The sequence below is a fragment of the Solanum verrucosum genome, unplaced genomic scaffold (assembly GCF_900185275.1).
Source record: "Solanum verrucosum unplaced genomic scaffold, falcon-dt-bn FXZP01000165.1, whole genome shotgun sequence".
Classification (NCBI taxonomy): Eukaryota; Viridiplantae; Streptophyta; class Magnoliopsida; order Solanales; family Solanaceae; genus Solanum; species Solanum verrucosum.
In genome coordinates this window covers 2,742,165-2,764,116 of record NW_026020340.1, presented here as the reverse complement: position 1 = coordinate 2,764,116, position 21,952 = coordinate 2,742,165, and the positions used below count along the sequence as shown (strand labels likewise).

General features: G+C 29.0%; 1 protein-coding gene across 1 annotated transcript; it reads right to left on the bottom strand.

Moving 5' to 3' along the window:
* Positions 1 to 845: 845 nt before the first annotated feature.
* Positions 846 to 6,568, bottom strand: LOC125837270 (AP2-like ethylene-responsive transcription factor AIL6). Its single transcript, XM_049516435.1, has 8 exons — positions 6,346 to 6,568; positions 4,953 to 5,520; positions 4,781 to 4,863; positions 2,501 to 2,589; positions 2,288 to 2,361; positions 2,138 to 2,188; positions 1,651 to 1,727; positions 846 to 1,546 (listed from the first exon to the last, which is right to left on the bottom strand). The coding sequence occupies exons 1-8, from the start codon at positions 6,566 to 6,568 to the stop codon at positions 1,086 to 1,088; spliced, it is 1,626 nt and encodes a 541-aa protein (XP_049372392.1). The 3' UTR covers positions 846 to 1,085.
* Positions 6,569 to 21,952: the final 15,384 nt, after the last annotated feature.

Genomic DNA, 21,952 nt, shown 5'->3' with positions numbered 1-21,952 from the left:
TATTTCAGGTTGATGTTATTTAACAACTCTTTATTTAGTGTTCATTCACTAATTTCTAGTGTGATTATGTAAATGGCTGAAAATATATTGTAACCTTGTTACACTAATAAATGATTAAGACATAACACACTTGCAGCTTATCAGAGTCGTGATTCTAGATATGTAATTATGAAATCGAACATTCAGGTTAGTAAGTAGTCGAGTGTTGTGTGATTTCCTTTTTATGCGTTGTTATATTACTTTTTATTATCTTACTCTTCGATTCTAGTATGACATGTTTCCTGATTTGAATCGAGACTACCGTAAACACCTTCTCTATCTTTCTCTAATTACGCAAGATAAAAATTAAACTGCATATACACCAAGGGTTTATCTAAAAACCTTCACCATAAAAGTATAAGATTGCATGCAAACAAAACGTCTATCAAAAAGTATAAGATTGCAAACAAACCAAACATCTATCGAAAACAATCTTTCTACCAACAAGGGTAAAAATGCATACACATCCCAAGAATCTACCTTCACAGGACAAGGGTAAGATTGCATACACATCCCAAGAATCTATCGTGAACAATCTTCATACATTTACGTACACTCTACTACCCTCCCCAAACTTCACTCCAAAAATTAGGTTGGATTTGTAAATGCTACATCATTGAATGACAAAACAAATGAAGAACAAATAAAACAGGCAAATTGCAAAATGTAAAGAGTTTTATATCATTTTCTTTTTTTTTCTATGTCAATTTGACTAGCAAAACATCCATATGGTCCTTGGGAGCAACTCAAGAAAGCTTATGGAACCTAGAGGAAAAGAAAGCAAAATTTTTCCACAATGAGTGCTCCCTAAGTACCCTGTCAACATTGCATCTACTACTTTATAAAGTCTTAGAATTGAAGGCACTTTACAACATTGAACCTGTCGATACCGGATACCAGTTAAACGCTACACTAAAACGTTATCACGGGTCAGAGAGAAGAGGTCAGTACGAAAAACAATAGACGATCTAACACATTACCAAGAGTCGAGTTTCGCTAATCAGTAGAAACTAGCTAGCCTAGCTATTGTATCATTTTGAGGTTGGTCAATAGGATTGGTGAGGCCAGATGAAGAGGTCAGCAGCCGAGGGCAGCAACGGCATTGCAGCTGCCATGGTAGTCGTAGCATTGGAAACATCGGGGACACTTGCATTGCCGGGGTGGAGGTACTGGAAGAAGTTGTGGTGATAGAAAGCAGGGGTGGTGTTATCGAATGGCACTCCACAGGGGATAGCAGAGACGGGTGGCATTGCCCCGAAATTGATGTTGTTGGTGCTGTTGCATTGAGTCAACTGCTGCTGCTGGTGGTTGTTGTTATTGCTCGATGATGATTTCTGCTCGGATTCAAGGGAGAGCTTCAAACGCTTAGCGGTTCCACCAACTGGGAGGGAACTTTGCATGATGGCCTCGACATCATAACGATTCATCTCGAAGTTGGTCACTGCATTCACTCCCCTGAACTTTATGGCTGCTATGTCATACGCTTCCGCTGCTTCCTCCTCAGTAGCTGTTGACAATATAATACAGATTTCGATTAACATTAAGACACGCGTAATTCCAAATTCATTTATAGTTCTAATTCCAGTTTGAATATTAAGAACAATAATTTACCAAATGTTCCTAGGTAAAGATCCTTGTTTCCAGCAACTCGGCCAATTCTCGCTTGCCAGCGGCCTTGCTGATGATGCCTGCAATGTTTTCATCAAACGTTAAGTCACTTCCACTAACGAAACGAGGAATTAAAGAATTATCCGTCTCACAGAGCTGCAACATTTTTTAATCTCGACACGTCCAACTTTTAAGGTTCTTATCAAACCCCATTGCACTTCTGAAAAAATTCCACATGTATTGTGTTGAAAATCACCATGAACCGAACCCGTCAAATGTGATCTTACATAATTTAGCACAGTATTACTAATATCGGTATACGACACTGACAATAATTTAAGAAGGTATACCATCCATTTCATATTTACTTGGTCTACGTTGACTTGGCACAATCCTTAAAAAAAAAATCTTGAGCATTTTACTAAACTAGCCTTATATGTGCCAAGTAAAATGAAACAAAGGGAGTAATAACTTTCAACAAAATTGGTACCTTGTCACACCCCGGTAGATCGAAGCTCCTCGGGAGAAACCACTACTTTTCCTGAAAATATTTGAAAAACATAATCCGATAAGAATAATTGATACACAAAAAGACGAAAGCACTTACCATAAGAAATTAGAAAATAAATCAAGGCAAAACCTTCTTAGAGAGGCAATGAATTCTTGCTTAGTCATGTGTTTCATTTCCTCCAATTCTTTAGTATAATTAGTAACCTGAAAAAATAAAATCTAAGTAAGTTTAGACACAAGTTGTTATTTTCATGGTCATGTCACTTTCCATGCAATAATTGAAAATGCCCATAAACAACAACAGCAAAAATTTAATATAAGGTATATAAATAGTATATATTACAGGGAAGTTGGTGGTAGCTGTGGGACCCCAATACTTTAGAGCTGCCAAGTCATATGCCCTTGCTGCTTTATCTTCTTTGTCATATCCACCTATTCATCATTTTCGAAAAATTTCAAAATATAAAAATCTCGACTTTATGCTTAACTTTGTTAAACATGTAATTATAAGACTAGAAAAGAACTTACCTAAGTACACTGTAGATTGAATTATAGCAAGAAAGCGCGATCCCGCCATTTCATGAAGAAAAAAAGGAGTTGAAGATTAGATTATATGAGCTGACGATATTTAGTCAAGATTCTAAACATAAAAAGTGTTTAAAGGGAAAAGGGAAAAAAAAAAGAGTATAAACAAAACCAGGAAAGCCAATAGCATGCTTAAGCTTTTAACACATTTTGTAGACATCCTTTTTGTAGGTTGGTAAGATAGTGACTTGTGTCTAGCCCAAACTAGGAAAAAAATAAACATATTTTTGTTATCATGGACTTGTGAACTATGTTTCTCCGACCCTCCAAAATATTAACGTCACCGCCATATCGAATCATCCTCCAAAAATGCACTACATCTCCTAGTTGCACTTTTAGGACTCCGAACAACATAACTCGTAAATAGGCGTTTAAGCTTTCAAATCCTCGAGATTTCATTACAACAATACTCCCTATCTAACAACAATTTAACTTTACAATACCCCTTTCCCCCTTACTGAAATAATTTATAGCCGCCACACACATGGTCGAATGTCGAAACATGTTTCAAACTACAAATTTCAAGTGTATTCGTTCTTTCTTAAACCGTGTCAAGTCAAACAGTATCACATAAACTACATAAACTGATATGAACGAGTGTTTACTAACTAAGCACTTGGATTCAAACTATTTTCGGGACGTTAAAAGTGCAAAGAGACAAATTCATATTGAAGATCAATCAAGATAAACAATTCTTTGATGAGTCAAATCTATCATTCCCCTTGGTTCAAAAGTTGAAGATACATGTACTACACATTAAAGAATATGGTGGGGAGTTCATTTAAAATTTTCATGTGGGGAATGAGATTGGACACACTTTTGGTCAAACTAAATGAGAGTGACTGGCCCATGAAATGAAAGGGGGAAAAAAGCAAAAAAGTAAAAGCAATCTGAGATAATTTTCAGAGTACCAGAAGCTAGCTAGTGTTTAGACTAGCTGAGGTATGTGTACTCTCAGGAGGGGGTGGGGGGTGGGGGGTAGGGATAGAAGGTGTAGTCATTTTAGATGCTGTATAACAGGAAAAAATCTATGGATAAAGAAGTAGAATAACTTCTGGACAAATCTTGAAGAGTCATCAGTGTGCATCTTAACGGAAAATTTCCGCGAGTCAATAGAGACAATTCGAAACTCGGTGAATAATTGACTCACTCTTCTACCTTTCTCCACTTAAATATTCGGCTTTTGCCCTTAGGCTTAACCAACACACAGTGGCTGAGCCAAGATTTTTCACCAAGGGTTCCCAAATACGAAGAAAGAAAAACACGAAAAAGTCAAAGAAAGTTCAACATACATAAAAGCGATTTCAACCATATATAAACGACATCAAAGGGGTTCATGAACCTACTTGGCTCCACCGCTACCACACATCACGCGCTATACTTAACACCACTACTAAACCGAAGAACAAAGATGTATTTTTTACAATTGTTGGCATACAAAGAACATTTTAGCATGACATAACAAAGACCATAACACCAAAAACATGAACAAAATGACTGCCAATCTGATCAAATATGAAAGAATAATTGAAAACAAAGAAAAAAAAAGGAATACCAATACTACAACTACCATTTCTGCAGCAGCAGCAGTACTAATAGTATATAGAATAGGGAGCAGCATAGCACTGAGAAGAAAAATTGTTGCAGTGAAACACACACCAAAAGTACAACAAAACTGCAAATATTTGTATTTCCATCATTCACTCACTCACTCACTCAATCATCCTAAAAGCTTTCATTTATTGATTTGAAAGCAAGAAAAAAGAATACCCCAAACTCCTTTCAATTGCATGCAACTTTCTTATCACACTCAAGTCTTAACACAGCCCGCGTAATCGAGGTCCCGATCCCGGACGAATAGAATATACCCAGACTTTATCCTTACACTTACCCTCTGAGATCAAGAGGCTATTCCCGATAGACCCTCAGATCTAAAATCAAGAAAAACAAAATACTACACAAACACATGATGACAAAACGATAACTACAACAAAATAATACGATTAAAAATAAATTAAAGTTACGTCTTTTGTACTACCTTGACGCCCTTTTCTAGCTTGGCCTTCTCTCCTACAGCTGTTATCCCATAGATGAGCTTCATATCTTCCTGTCCATCTATGTCTGCAAAAAAAATCAAGAAAATTATACCCCACTTATTTTTTCATCTAAATCTACTAAAATATCAAACACCCATATAAAAAAAATTATACCTTGTTACACCTCTGTAGATTGAAGTTCTTTGCCCAAAAGTATCAGAAATTTTCTTACAACTCTGAGAATCAGCAACAGCAACAATCGCCTTTTCATTTTCCGAGCACTGATTAGTAGTTGTCGTAGCAGCATTAACTGCTAACGACAAAGCTCCACCTCCGCCGCCCGTAGGCAGCAGAGGAGGAGCAGCAGCAGCTACACACTGTGAATAACCCAACTCATTACATGACTCATTAGTACCAAACTCAGTACCAACTGAGTTATCAACTTCCGAACCCGAATTAGTCGAAAAAGCTTGAAACCCAGTAATGTTCTTGAAATCTTGATGTTCATTATAGTTATTATAAACAGCAGTAGCAGCAGAACCATTTGGATTTTCATAGATATGAGTTAACGAAGACGAATCTTGAGTCAGTGAAGACGAATCACCACCGAGAAAATCCTCAAGCTTTGGTGGTGGATGTTCAACAAAGTTCTGAAAAATCGAAGAATCTGTATTGATGTTTAATCCTATCACCTCCTTTTCAGCTTCTGAATACATCACTTGAGGTTTCGGATTAGACCAACCTGCAACAATGGTGACAAAAAATTGGGATAAAAATGAGATTAATTTTTATTTTTTTTGAGCAAAACTTAGTGACCAAGTTTTGAATTTATTTGCAATAAAAACAAAATTTATGCTGAGCTAAAAATTGAAAATAAAATTAAATAAAAACAGTCTGTTAAATAAGAGATGATGATGAATGAAAAAAATGTTTTTAGCAGTAACCGAAACAATATCATACACACGGTTGCATACTCTTTGTCTTTTTCCTCAACAACCAAATGAAAGAAAAAACTTCAGTCAAAATCTCTATTGTCATTTCACATTTGAGTTTCAAAATTTACTGGTTCGACTAATCTAGATTCATGTTGTAACGGACAAGAAAATGATATGTGGTTTTAGCTCTAAAACTGAAAAAACTAATTTTTATAGCTTGAGAACTCTAATTAAAAGTGTTATTAGCTCGACTAAATTAGATTCACATTAGTCATAAAAAAAAATGATATGGGGTTTTTTCTAAACTTAAAAAGAACTCATTTTTATAGCAAAAACTTGAAAACTCTGGTTAAAGGTGGATTCATATAGTCACAAAAACTAATATGGGGCTTTAGCTTTTGTAGCTGAAACTCAAAAACTCTGATTAATGATTAAGATTTTAGCTCTTAAACTCTATTAAAACTAGATTTCATAACTAAAACTATTTTTTTTTAAATCTTTTAAAAAATGGGGTTTTAGCTCTTGAACTTAAAAGGAAGTCTGTGAACTAAAACTCGAGAACTCTGATTAAAGACGAATCTTTATTATGATTTCACCAAATGAAAATGAGATTAAAAAATGCAAAAACTTACCATGAGGAAAGAAGTTATCAGCAAAGTAGTACTGATGAGAATCAGCAGAAGAAGAAGCAAGATCAAATTTCATGTTGGATTGATGATGATGATGAAGCATAGAAGAATTATTATTATTATTATTACTCTGATGATGATGATGATGATGATGAGAAGAAGTAGAGTTCAACATTTCCATAGAAGACAAAGAAAATGATAACCAGTTGTTGTTATCTGGAGCCATTCTATAAAAACAAAAAAAACTCAAAAACTCCTTTTTTTTTCAAGAAAATCCTAAAAACAACCAAATCCCAGTAAAAGAAAAAATCAAACTTGATTAACCATTTGAAGAACAACCCATTAAAGATTGAACAAAAGGGTGTCTAAAAATATAAAAACTTTTGATTTATCTACTTGTTTGTTGTTGTTTTGACTAGAAGGACAAAAGGGGTTCTTGAAAAAGTTAACATGCAAAATTTAAAGCAGAGGATGAAGAAGATGAAAAACAAGAAACTGAGAGTTTTAATGAGTTAATAAAGAGAGAAAAATTGTATAATATAAAGTTTTTTTTTTTTTTGTTGGTAGAGAATAAGAGAGGAGAGATTTTTTATGAGAAGAGCATGTGGTGTAATATAATGGGAGGAAAGAGCGGTTTCAGCTGCCATTCGGCGTAAATTCAGAGGGACAACATTTGAAGAAACTATGGAAAAAAAGAGGGATTTTTAGGGAAAAAGTGAAAAAGTTGAGGGGCTAGTAGGTTATTTTAAGTAAATAATAAGGGTGGTATTTAAAAATTACAACAATAATATATTTATGTAATGTAATTTCTTTATTCTCTTTTGAGAATTACACAAATTTCATTGTCTTAAACAGTTAATTACATTATATTCCTATTATTTTTTAAATTACAAAAATTTCTTATATTTGGTGGAATTCAGATACATCTCAAAAATGTCTTGATACATCGCATCCTGATTTTGAATATATCATTCAATGTCATGATATACCGCGAATGGTGATGTATCCGACCGATATCGCGTAAATGATGTATTTGATCGATACATTGCATAAAATAATGATATATTCAACCGATACATCATGTATAGTGATGAATCCGAGAATAGAAGAGAGTAGAATTTTTTGTATTTTTTTAAAATGGTAGGGAAAATTAGTGAATATAGTAAAATAAGTTGTGTATTTGGGTAATTTTTCCATCTTTTTTTCATCCTTCGGTTTGAATTCACGTCGGAAAGTTTCATAGGAATAAAGTGCTTTCGAATAAAAATAACTCAGTATTCAGGACGACTCGAATTTGAGACCTCTAATTAAAAATGAAAGAGTAATATCATTATACTACAATCTTTATTAGTATATTCATGTATTTCACTTCAGTTAGAGTGTACACTCATTTTATTTATGTTTTTTGTAAGATAAATAGATTATTTCAATAAATCCTCAACGCAGCGATGTATTATCAGAAGTGAAAAAGTAAAGGACCTTGTACGTGATTTTATTAATAAAATAATGGATTGTTATTTAAGAATTATGCATAATTTATACGACATAGTTTGAATTCGATAGTAAAGTAGAAACAATAAATTTATCGTGATTTATTTAAATATATTTACATTATTATATTTTTCATACAGTTTCTAAAATATATAAAGTAAAATATAATATGGGGGGGAGGGGGTAGGAAACAGTAACTTTTTAGCACTGCATAGTAGAAAATATGTCTCAAACAAAGCCGCGAAGAATCCGGGCTGGCGGACAATTTCTTTTTTTTTACAAAAAAAAAAATATTTGAATATGTTGAAATTTTCAAAAAAGTAAAAAAAAAAAAACAAACAATATGAGATTAAATTGAAATTTCAGTATATTATAGCTATATGTATTAGGTAAGTTATAACGATGTTAGAATTATTAAAAAGCTTGAGATTGACAATATATAATAATTTCAGTATAAAATATAGAATCATATCATTATGTACGTTTGTTCGCTACAATATGTTGAAATTATTTGAATGTATATTAAATTGGTTTAAAATTTCACTAAATTTTATCAAAATGAAACTTTATTACCTAATTATCAAAATGAAACTTTATTACCTAAGTCACAATGATATAAAAATTATATATAAAAAAAAGAAATGTATCAAGAATTAAATAAATTAAAGATACTTTCAATATAAAAATATAAATTTTAAAACCTCTATTTTGTCACTTTTTTAAGGTCTCATTGAGAAAAAACGTGATCTTATTTGGATGGTTGTTATGTATATTTTTATTTTTACTGTTTTGATAAATATAACGTATGAATAATTTGTATCATTTGTAAAAAATAAATTACATTTAAATAATTTTATTTGTTTTTATGTATTGTCAAATTCCTTAAAAAAATATCATCAAATAGTCAACACACGCACTTCATATGTTAGCAATCAACTATTAGGGAGACAATATTTAAGTGACCCACTAATCATGTCTAATTTACAAGTTTAAATGAAATAATTAATATTTTTATAACAATTTTTAAGTAATCATTATAAAGAAAAATCTAAATATGAATAAATACAATACTTTGAACTACAATTAAATGCCCTTTCAAAAAAAGAACAAAAAATGATGGTCACTATCTCAATTTATCACTTTAGCAAAGTTTTTTATTTTATTTTATACATATGCCCTTATCTCAAAAGCAGAGGAACTATTTTCGTTAAAACCTTTGGCTCAAAAAAAGAGTAAAATATTATGCACAGTATTATGTAAGATCAAACAATTTGACCTTTTAAGTTATAGATTACGAAAAGAACTCATTTCATATAATCATAATTCGTTGAAAATTAATTTAACATAAATATTGAACTCGAAAAAATCATTTTATCTATAAATTACGAATCATGTCTATTTTATTTTCGAACGGTATTTTCATCCGATATTTGATCCTGCATTGATCTATGGCTAATTTATATTTACATCATAAAAAATTTCTCATAAAATAAAATATTTCTTACAAAGATAATTCACCTTTCGGAACGACTTAGACTCAAAACCTAGTTAAGAATTGAATAATCTTATTCATCTCACCGCAATTTTAATCTCATTACTTTCGAGTTTTAAAACATAACTATATATAAAAAAACTTTTAAATTTTTTTCAAAGTAAATAAAATGCGAAATTTGAGTTGACCTTTTAATTTGAACCTAACTAGTGTGTAAAAGTGTGTGAATTAATTAATGTCATTCTGAACATTGTATTTAATTAGTTTTATTTATTACAGTAAGTAAAGGGTGTCACCATTTTCTTCACACTTGTCCAACATGCCGATTGTTGTTGCCACCAATAACTATTATAATGTACTATGGTCCATTTTTAAGGTTGTACAAAAACAAAAACAAAAAAAAATAGCTATGAATTAATGATAAATTAGTTTTTATTGCTAATAACAGAAATGTGTTGTCTAGCAATGAAATTCATCTATCGTTAATTTTTGTTTTCTTTCGTAGTGTTACTTCACTATCCAAACACTAAATTTACAAAGTATTTTAAATGGACTATACATGTGTAAAATATAAGCAAGGAAGGTAATTTTTTCTTTTTATATTGATATAAATACTTTTAAATGTTTAGTTGCTAGAAAATAATTTTTTTCTTTTTTTTTTGGTACCAAACACTTAAAAACTAAAATAAGTTTCTTAAAGTAGAGCTTAGTAACTAAAGAAAAAGAGAAAAGAGGTTAATTAAGCAAAATATACTTCATTAGAATTTTAATAAACTAGTATTCGACTGTGGCAACTTGTCAACTCACAGCTACAACTCTTTGGGTGCACAAAAAATAAAATCTCCGGTCTTATGTAATAACTCGCAAATCACATAGTAAAGATAGCCTGCACTAAATCGCTAATGTATATGGATTAATTTTTAAAAAAAATAAATAAATATATATATATAGAAGAAATGTTCCCATATTATTAGATTCTTGTATTGATAGTGACTTTAGTCATTCAAGAGTCCATAATAGGGTCATCATTTCTTCTTTTCTTTTTTTCCCTTTTGATTTTAGATATTATAATTTTTTTATATTTTTTATAATCATAAGAGAGAATAATATTTTGTCATATAAATGATTGTATGTATATTGGTAGGGTCTGATAATCTCAGCAATGTCACATTAAAAGGGAACAAAAACTCAACAACACCAAAATCTATATAATGGCCAACACTTGTGGACATTTTTTTTTATATAAAAAAAAATAGAAAGAGAATTTCTTTGATTGTGAAAGTTTAACTAACAAGTTCATATTTAATATATATTGAAATAATACTTCTTAGTGGCTTTTTCAAACATTTTCTATTTTAATCCAAGAATCCCACTTCATGTTGTTTTAATTAGTGCCACACTTCTTTGATTATGAGAATTGATTAACAATTATGTCATCTCCATAATAAACATTTAGAGGACATTAAGTAATAGCAAAAATAAATTTTTAAAAAGTTGTGTTTTTATCACCTTGTCAAGAGTTTAACGAGGAAGATATTTTTCAGAAGAAATTCAGTTTCACTCACCGTTAATTTATAAGTTAATTAAAAACTACTAATATAGAAAAATATAAGCAAATAAAGTCATTTTTCTTATTTTAATAAAAATATTTTCAAGAAAATCCTTAATTTTTTTAAATATTTAATTGCCAGAAAATGATTTATTTTCTAAAGTATGTTTCTTTCATATCAAACACAAATATCATCAACAAAAGTGTACATGTTGCTAAACACAAATATCATGGACTAAGCGAAATTAATTCAATAAAGAGTCTAATGTTCGAGTCCTAAAAATGAAATGAGAATTTTTTTCCTTTTTTAATGAGTTTTACGCAATATAAAATAGAATTAATCGAACAAGCAAATATCAAATACTGAATGACGAACAAAAGAACAAGAAGAATCAACCGGCCCTAAATTCTAAATACGTCATTAATGTAGTTAACAAGTCCCCGATTTCTCCTCTGGTGCCTGGTTTCACATTACTATCCGATTAATTCAAATTTGTATCGCGTAAAACTTATTTACGGAGGAAACGTTCCTGAACACAATTTATTTCACACTCAAAACTCAACCTCGAGACCTTTACAAATAAATATCGATAAAATTTATCCATCCTAACACGACCCGTAATTTTAATAAATTCAAAGTTGTTTAGTCAAGAAGTATCCCTAAAATTACTCTAGACAAATGACCGAGAAAACAGCAAGGAAACAGTAATCCTTATCATCTGGGAAAAAATAAAAATATTCACTTCGATCCCTAATATTTGTCTTATATTGAGTTTAGTACTATTAAAATTCAGAAATTAGTCTTGTTAGGTCCTCCAGTTTTTAAGGAGGGTGACCTATTAATTGCATTCGTGCAAATTACAAATCCCCATATTATCATACGTACATTAATTTATACAAATTTCTATATATACATCTTGAGCCTGCTAAAATAAAACACCTATAAGTATTCCTAGCATCTAAATCTAATAGAGTATCCATGTATAATATCGTTTTAATTTTTATATATTGACAACGAGAAAAAATCATTCAAATAGGTCATATGTGTAGGTTCAATTTTAACTTATATTGTATTATTTGTGGATTGAGATTAATTCGTTATGAATTTCATCGTTGATATGTTTCTATACTTTCACTAAATAGATTGTAACTAATTAACAGTTTTTTTTTCATAATACGTCATTAAATAAGACTATTGATGAATTTAAGTGTTTAGCTATATTATAAGTAATATTTATCTAGACCTAGATTCATCTCGATAATTAAACCGATTAAAATTGTATGAACTCTGAACTCAGGAATTGGAATATGTGTTTTGAACTTATAGAGTTCAGATTCTGAATTTGATTTCATAACGATTAATACTTATAATCATTGATAAAATAGTAAGATTCGTAATGTAATTTTGAAATAAAATTATATTATCTGGTACGACATGTTAAAAGTATATTTTATATTTAGAGTGGTGTGGTTTGGAGGGGGGCGGGGAGGGAGCTAATATATATAGGTACAGAATCGTAGAGTTATGGATTCTAAGGAAGTTGAAGGGTGTTGACCTATGGCTGCAACGTATACGTACAAGATTTAATTATTTTTAGGACTTTGCAAATAAAGGAAATGAGTTTAACATTTAATTTAGATGTAGAAAACAGTCAAATACAGTCTCGATTTGGTAAATTGGTCCTACGGAATATTCATACATAAAGAAAAAAAATTGTATTTTTATTATTTTGTGCTTTATTAAAATATATATAATGATATCTCATAAAAATATTTGAGTTGATAATTATTATTATTATTTAAAATTCAAATATTTGTTATACTTTCAAGAAGTAATTTTTCATTATTCATGAATATTGTTCACATATTAATTATTCCCTTGATCCTCATAGGTTAAAAAAACAGAACATTCATTATTACGATATAAATTAAACCATCGATATTTATTTATATTTAACTTTACACACATAAATTCAATTTGACATGTTATATAATTCGTGTAGACTTGACTCAAAATGAATATAGAGTAAATATTAGAAGCCAAATTGTGTTTCAAACATTGTGTTGTAATTAGTCAAAAATGGAACACATGCATCATCAAAGTGTGTAGAACCAAAAGGAGTTTACAACCTGTATTTTTGTCTTGTTTAGATATGAGTGAATTAAATGATATTTTTGGACACAAGTTAAACAATATAATATATCTAAAATAAATAAATATTGCATGTGTAAATAGTAGCAACACGTAAATATTGATTCATTCGTTAAAAATAGCGGTGCTAATGTAAATCTATAATTGTAAAAAAAAAAAAGGTAGGCTCCGTCCACCGTTTTTCTTACCTCCTCATGATTTAGATCTCATATATCGATAATTTCTTAAATTTATAAATAAATTATATAAATATCTGAATTATAATTTATTTTAATTAAATATTTAATAAATTATTTCTATCAGATATGGCAACTAAATGTTAACTACGTAGATAAATTAGTTAGTTATCAAAATATATCACATGTTTTAGTAATATGCTCAAGCATATATTAATTGAATCTGATATGTATAATTAGAAGAGATGATGTATATTGTATTATTTATTTAATCACCTAATAAACTCTTGAATATACGCCTAAAAGTATTTTCAAAATTTAGAGTCAGGACAAAAATTATTTATCGTGTATTTATATGCTCAATTTAAAATAATACGAATGTAATGAAAATTTTAAACTCTTAATGTGGGACCCACAAGATTTCATAGGTGTGATGTGGCCACTTATTGTGCTCCCTTGAATAAAGACACATTACTTGCTATTTTTGTGTTAAAATATTCTCCCTTTGACCCTTCCTTTTGGATTTTTCAAGTAGGCACCTAAGTTTTTTTTTTTTTCAATACTTATTTGATATTTATATTAAAATTTGATTAGATTTGAATTTATACTTTGTATTTGACTCATTTATAAGGGTGATGCTTACAATATAATTTTTTTCTTTTTCAAACTTTAAAAAATCGAGACATCAACTTTAAAATAGAGAAATCTAAATCATCACATCATATAACGTTGGTAGCTTGAAGTTTGAAATACTTGGTCAAAGGATTTTCTTATGAAGTAAAACAAATTAAAATTACGGACATGTCTTTTTGAGCAAGCAAGTGAAATTCGTACTAGCAATAATAAATAAATAAAAGGATGAATTTTAACACAAAGAATTATATTATTACTTGCATTTTCAGCAAAATTATCATTTCCACATGTTAATTATAGCTGGAAAGTTTCAACTAGTAGTCCAAAACTTACTTATGATCTCCTTATAATCAGATCACAACTTATTATATATCCCCATAGGATATAATTAAATTAATACCAAATGGGAAATACATCTAATGTTTCCTTCATTTAATTGTTTATTAGAGACCTACAATACACACTCACAAAGACGAATTCAAGATTTCAACTTGATGAAGATCGTTTGATATATTGAATAAGCATAAGTATTAATCGCCATATCAATTGCTTCTTCGGTTACTGAATACTAATGACATAAGTTACTCCTAGTGGTAGAATGTGAGCATATGAAATAAGTCGTTTCGAAATAAAATATTAAAATGACAAAAATACCCTCAATGTTACTCGAGCAACCCACATTATAAGCATATGTGGTCATTTGTCTTAAAGAATTATTTCTTCAAGAACTCCATATATTATCTAAATATTTATTCCATAAAATTAGTTTTAATTCATTTGTTTTATTGGGGGAAGAAGAGGAGATCAGAGAGCTCTACTTTTGAGAAGGCAAATCTGAGATTAGAATTGCCTAATTTGATGGATGTAGTAGAAGTGGAAGTACTTGATCCAATAAGAAGCTTTTTTTTTTTTAATTAAAAACAATATACCCTCAATTTCATACGGTAATGCTAAAAGGCCAGAAATTTAAAAAATTATAATATTTTTTTAATTTTAAAATAAACTGATATTTTTTTCATTTTTAGTTAAAAGATATTAAAGTTAAAAAGGTAAAAATGTTTAAAAAGATAAAATAACGTAGGTAAAATATCATTCTGGCCAAATTTTCTGGTCAAAAGGATTTTTCCTTAGTTATTCATATTACGATAAATAATTGTCCAAATTACTGATCAATTTATAAAATTAAGATAGACTTAATTAAATTTGATGTCCAAGAGAAAAGGAAGGAGGCGAGATGTCTTAAGATGTTCGTGATTTTCACCTATACTATTTTATCTCTACAATTAATATTTTTTTTTGCAAATATAAATGTAATTTATAAAGTTCAAAAAAAAAAACTTAAGAAATAAATTAAAGAACGTATAAATAGAAAGTGAACAGCTAATATAAAACGGAGAATAAGAAAACTTGGAATTGGGGAAATGGTTTACCCGATGCCAATTGTAAATGGGTTCTCCTCGGGTTTTCCGTTGAGCCGACCCAACTTGCACTTTTCCGGTTACCAAGTATAATTTTTAATTATTTTTCTCTATTCAAATTTTGTCGTTCGATGTTTGATATTCGTATTGAAATTTCAACTATAATAAAATCTCACTAAATTAGTATGGGAGAGACCATGAAATATTATTATTTTATAGACGTATTATTTAATCAATAAATAAATATTTATTAATTTAAAGAATGTTTTGTGAAAACGACATTCATGAACTTGAGGTCATGATTAATGATCTTGATTACCGCAAAAAAAATGATGTCAATAACCTTTTGGATTACTTGGATAAAATTGATACATATTCAGAGATCCATTAATTAGAAGAAATTGTGGATACCATCGAAAAAAATAATGTTGATGATGAAGTTGAAGATGATACAACACATTTGCAACCAGTTACACGTAAGGAAACACTTATCGTATCTAGAACTCTTCACAATTTTATGGTGCAGTTCGAAAAAACAATACCAAATTTTTTTGATGCAATTAGAAAAGTTAAAGATGAGCTTCAACTCGATTTAAATTTTAACAAAAAAATAAATAGAATCATATTTGACTAAATTGTCTTAGATATATTTGTACTTTTAAAGAATTATTAATTTATAATATTGATGGACCATTTATTTTATGTAGGGGTCTTCTGCAAATATATTATCTTATCAAAATGGGTGATTTTTTTCATTGGCCCAAGACGGGACCAGAAGAAAATATTATCTTAGAGAAATTATTATTTTATCAGGTATTAATTTAGTGAGGTTTTATTGTAATTAAATTTGTCTTATATGACTTATTTAGAAGGGTTTTTCACAAACACTTTCTAATAGATTTTTTTTAAAAAAAATTAATTAGTTGTTTGATAGTTTAGATCATATACACCAATATTAAGTATGAATCGTATTATGACGAATTTTTGAAAACCATTCTAATAAGTTTATAACAGATATGATCATAACGTTTTCTTACGCTATCGTAAGAACAAATCATAAAAATATCGCAATTGTTTTATTTTTCATAGTGATTTCATATTCGAATGGGACTTTTATGGTCCCTTACTTTCTTCTTCTATTTTGATAAATTGAATAGAATTTACATAAATAATTGAGTTCCACAATATTTCTACGTTTTATTACGCTAAAAAAACATGCAAGTATTTTCATATTATGATATTTTTAACAATTGAACGAATTCACATACAATAACTTCACATTCACCCAATATATTTAAATAAATTGAGTACATGATTCATTAAATTAATAGTGTTAACTTAAATAATTATTAGGTACATGAACTGTATAAGGTCAATTAGTTTATAGTTATTCCGATTTACGTGCTGTAAAATAGTTTTTATTTATTATATTTATTATAATTTATTTTATTTCATTTTTGTAAATGACTCATAATTGAATATTATTTTTTGGTACCGTACATTAAACACTTATGTTGCAATTGGTTATAACTTTAGGTGACTAATAATTAAAGTCATTGGCTTAATTCTTTTTTAAAGGCCTTATTTAACGGCACGTGATATCACACGTGGTTGTACTATAGTGATGACAAAATTATTAGTATTATAATTACTAAAATAAAATTGATTATTAAATTAAATAAACCTAAGATAAGGGGGATTTGAACTTTTAAAGGAAAAGCATTGTACTCCTTTTTTGTAAGCACCTTCTAAACTCGATTAATCTAGATTTGCTTCGTGAAAAATTCATTAAAGGAGAAGCATTACTTATCATAATTTTATTTTCTATCTAGAGCTCGTCAAATTGAAGGAAAAAAAAAAGCGCACACACAAAAATTTCGACTGCTATGATTAAGTAATTTTGAGGGATCGAAAGCAATTTTTTTAATATATAAATCATATAATTTATCGAATTAGTTGTGACACAGATAAGAATCTCAAGAGTACTAATGTCAATATTTTCGTTTTATTATTTATCTTCTTCTTTTTTTCCTGTTATTTTCTCCAACTACTTTTGTGTTTTTCTTTTAAATTTAAGAATCATATCCCAAAAGGAAAAGAAAAAGATTACAAAAGAAAAATAATAATTTGCATTTGATTTTCGAAATCTTTTCAGTAACAAAAACCTTTTAAAAGAAAAAAATACTAAATTTCAAAAAGCAAGCAAAATATGTCACTCGAAATTAACTATACTTCAATTCCAAACAATTTAAAATAGATTATATGAATCCTCGTTTGTTCAACTAAAACTCATATCATATTATATCCTCAACTAGAAGTTACTAACTATATGGATCTTTTTCTTTGATTGCGTCTCTCTTTAATTAAGTTTGTATAGATCGATACCAAACATTTGAAGGTTTTTGATCCACTTTCTTTTATGTGATTTTAATTTAGGTTTATCTTATTCTCTTTTAACACCTCCACTTATCATATTTTCATGCCTACATACCAGTGTGTTTACAGATCGATGCCAAATGTGTCAAATTAATTAACCATCGATCATCTCAAGCGACCTTCTCACATTTTATCCTCAATATTTTTCTACTTGCTCTTTTTCGCAATGTGATCATTATTTTTAATCTTATTTAATTTGGGATGATCGTACATCTATCTTCGTATCCATATTTTGGCAACACTCATTTTTTGAATATGCTAGACTTTAGCGGCTCAACATTCATTACCATATAATATAATCGTCCTTACCATTGTTCTATAAAACTTACATTTTACTTAATTAGTAGGTATCCTTTCAAAACATAACAAATTCTTCACTTCAAATATCCATTTTTAATCCAAAAGTAAAATATCATCAATCCAAAATATTTTCCAAAAAATTGTAAAAACTAAAGGAAAATAATATTAAATATTATTTAAAATCTGAATGCTATCTCATTTTGTCAAAATCATATCTACTTGTAACAGATATATATATATATTTGATCAAGATAAACACAAACATGAAGAGAAAAAAACTAAAATACTTTATTTTACTTATTTAATAAAAAAGATACTATAATAAGTCAAAAGTATACACAAATAGAAACCTACTCCCATTCAGACTTAACTTGTATAATCTGAGAATGTCTGAACATAAAGCTAAGAATCTAAAAAAAATCCAATTTTGAAGTTTATCCCAAAAACCAAATCACCAAAAAAAGAAAAAATATATTTTTAAAAGAACAGCTGTGAATTAAATTAATTAAAATATAATAAGCGGTTCCTATTTGTTCCATGTGGAATAAATCTAAGAAAAGGTAGAAATAAATAACAAAGTAACATGCAAACCATGACCTATGTTCATCACAATTATCACCCTAATACTATTATTAAATCAAGAAAATAATCAAAGATCAACAGCCATGATTTGATCTTATCTTAATTACACCAATAATATCAGGTTAGCTTGTGAGCACTTTAACTAATTTATCGAATCACCTATCCATTTTATCAGCTCAAGTTTTCAAGATAAATTTCATACATATGCTAATTAAAATATTGAAAAATTGATATTTGAACTCAAGATTTCAATGATTCATTTCTAATACTCTATTATTTAATCATTTGATATTCGTAATGTATGTACCTGACTAATTCGAGTTTTTATCTCAAAAAAGTCCACTATAGATCAATTATGTGTTCCTATTAAAGACAACTCTATTTACGTATTTTGAACACAAGAATTAACAACGAGACTTTGGTTAAGCGTAGTAGTATTAATCTAGTAATGCTATTTTGATGCTTTTTGTTTTTTTATCTTCTAAATTTTCTATGAATGTTCAATATTCATATATACAGAAATCTTAACTAATTTTAATCTGTATTTAATAGGATGCCTTAAATTACGCAAAAGGTTAAATTTATAATTTGTATCTAAAATAGAGGAATCATATTCATCACATCAATCATTTTAAGTGGTGTTATTCTAATGTCTTAATTAATATAAACACAGGATTTCCAAATTATTAAATACATTAATCAAAATGTGTATAATACCTTCGAGCAGGTTCTAAATATAGGTAGAGTAATTTTAAAAATCAAAATGTCAGAAATTCACATTAAATAAATAAAATAACCATAATTTATATCATGTCTATATACTCTTTTAGAAGGTAGTAGTATAGTATATAAAGTATATTGATTAATTATATTATATAGTTTAATAAAGTGATTTAATTATGTTTTACGGCCCCTAAACTCGTGCATTGTGATCACACTAACTTTTGACCATTGACCAAAGGCACGTGCGCGGTATCTTTTGACTCAAATATCTCGATGATTACGGAGCGAAATGCACGTGCACTTCTGCTATTTTCGAACAAATTAATTATTTTTAAAAAAATTAAGACGCTTTATTTTTTGATATTTTGGTACGTACTACCGTCCTCTAATTATTAATTTTGTTACTATTTGATTATATTATTATTTGTTATTTTATTAAAGTAATGTTAACTAGGATTGGATCCTCTGTCATCCCTTTAAGGACATTTAACTAAGAGACAATACAAGAATTTGGATTCATTGTATTTTTAGATTAGAGGTCCCACTTTGTAAAGGCAATGTAATTTCATAGATTTTTTAGTATTATGATCATGACTATGGTATTTTTTTTCATTATAAATACTTGTTTAGGAGATGGATTATTCTTTGAGGAAATGAATTATAGCAATTGCGATGTGAGTTATTGATCGTTAAAAATTCTCACAAAACGAATGAATTGTTGATTTTTATAATTTATAAATCTTCTATTAGGATGTGAATATTTTCTTCTCTATGCTTTTGAGTTTGATTGATTCTCGTCAAAGAGAATAGTTCATTATTTAGGTCATACTTTGGATCTATAACTGATAACGATAATGATTTTCTTATCGACTATGGTCGATTAATAAGATCAAAATTGATAGCTAGAAGAATAAGGAAGTTATTTCTTAGAGTGTCATTGACTAGATGGGTAAATCGTCCACTCCATTAAGTAACCTTCATTCAATTCAATGTAGAAGGCTCAAATAAGAGATGTGGATTGAATTCAAGTTATGACAAAAGAAGGGATATTTATTTTTTCATCTTTCCTACCATATCCGACATATTACAATGGAAAAACTTTGTTTAAACACTCATAATGATATAGTTATGTGTTATAGGTAGGATATAGAAGGGTGACAAGGTAATGAGGTAAGTGATACTTTATGAATGAACCTGATCCAATAACATTTATAACGATAATAACAAACTAGATTACATTTTAATTATCGAAAATGATAAAGAATAGTGGTACTTTAATAATAGCATTTTAAGAATGGTATATTAAAGTGTAATATTACCAATATAATTTAAGTTGGACATAAATCTAGTGTGGAGAGGATTTGCATTTGAGGGTTTTAGGTCTTGTTGTCAATCCTCAATAGCAATTAAAAAAGGAATAGTTACTCTTACACATTTGACCGCTCTGTCAAAAATATTTACATGTATAAATATATTTGGCCATTTATAGGCTATTTTCTTGAATGAACGATTATTTACGTTAATTTCGCATTAAAGAAATACGTTTATAATATTTTGCAATTTTTATATTTTTTAGAGTAAGATTGACATGATTTATCTATTAGACTTCATGATTTATGACTTGATTTTCTTGTTGAACTGATTTATTGGGCCTAATGAAACTGTATTATGGGCCAGCCATATATGGGTCATCATATCAGTCACTAGTATTATCTGGCCCAATTCTGCAATACTAGTGGACTTAATGGCAGTGATGGGCCCATTAGAGTAGCCTGAAGTTCAACTTCTCCACCATTTTATTTGAAAGCCCAAGTATATTGTATCCGTGCGGTGTGTGCATACAAAATCTAATCCTAATTGAAATCGTGTGGATACAATATCTGATTGTAAATGTATTGCAGAGTAGAAACTAGGTGTACGTGATGTATATCACTACAAAAAAGGTGTGAATTACATGGGGATTTTCCTGGAGATTTGTATGAAAATCCGCAGGAAACTTATTTTCCTGCAAATTTTCATACTAATCTCCAGAAAAATCCCCATGTAATTCATAGTGTTCTTGTAGTGTATGAAGACATCAACAGTATGTGTGATCACTTTGACCCAATGTATATATTTACAAATTGTATATACATGTCGATTATATGAAGATCAACGGCATGTGAAGGGTATATGAAATGTAAAGTGTGTGTATGAGGGAACCAATTCCTAAAAATAAATGTATGTTGTATGTATGTCATATGTGTATATCTATTGAGAGACTGTTTAGTGTTAGCCGGTTTTTAGATACAAAGATACGTGTATATCTTATATCCTTAATATTATGTAATTTAGAGAATATGGTAAAATAAGTTGTGTATTTAGATAATTTTTCCTTAGTATTATGTATAATTCCTTATGAATTAAGAAGGGTACTTATATATATATATATATAAAAAGAATGACATATGGATCATATAAACGATATGTGAGGATGTCAACTAGACAAGTCAAGTTAAATTAGACACGTTAATCTATATATATTGACTTGAATTAGACACGTTAATCTACTGGATAGAGCATAATTACTGTGTTCAAATGATATTTATTGGCGAGCTTAAGAGGCTATCGATGTATTAGGGCAATAATATGCAACGATCTATCTATCTATATGTCGTA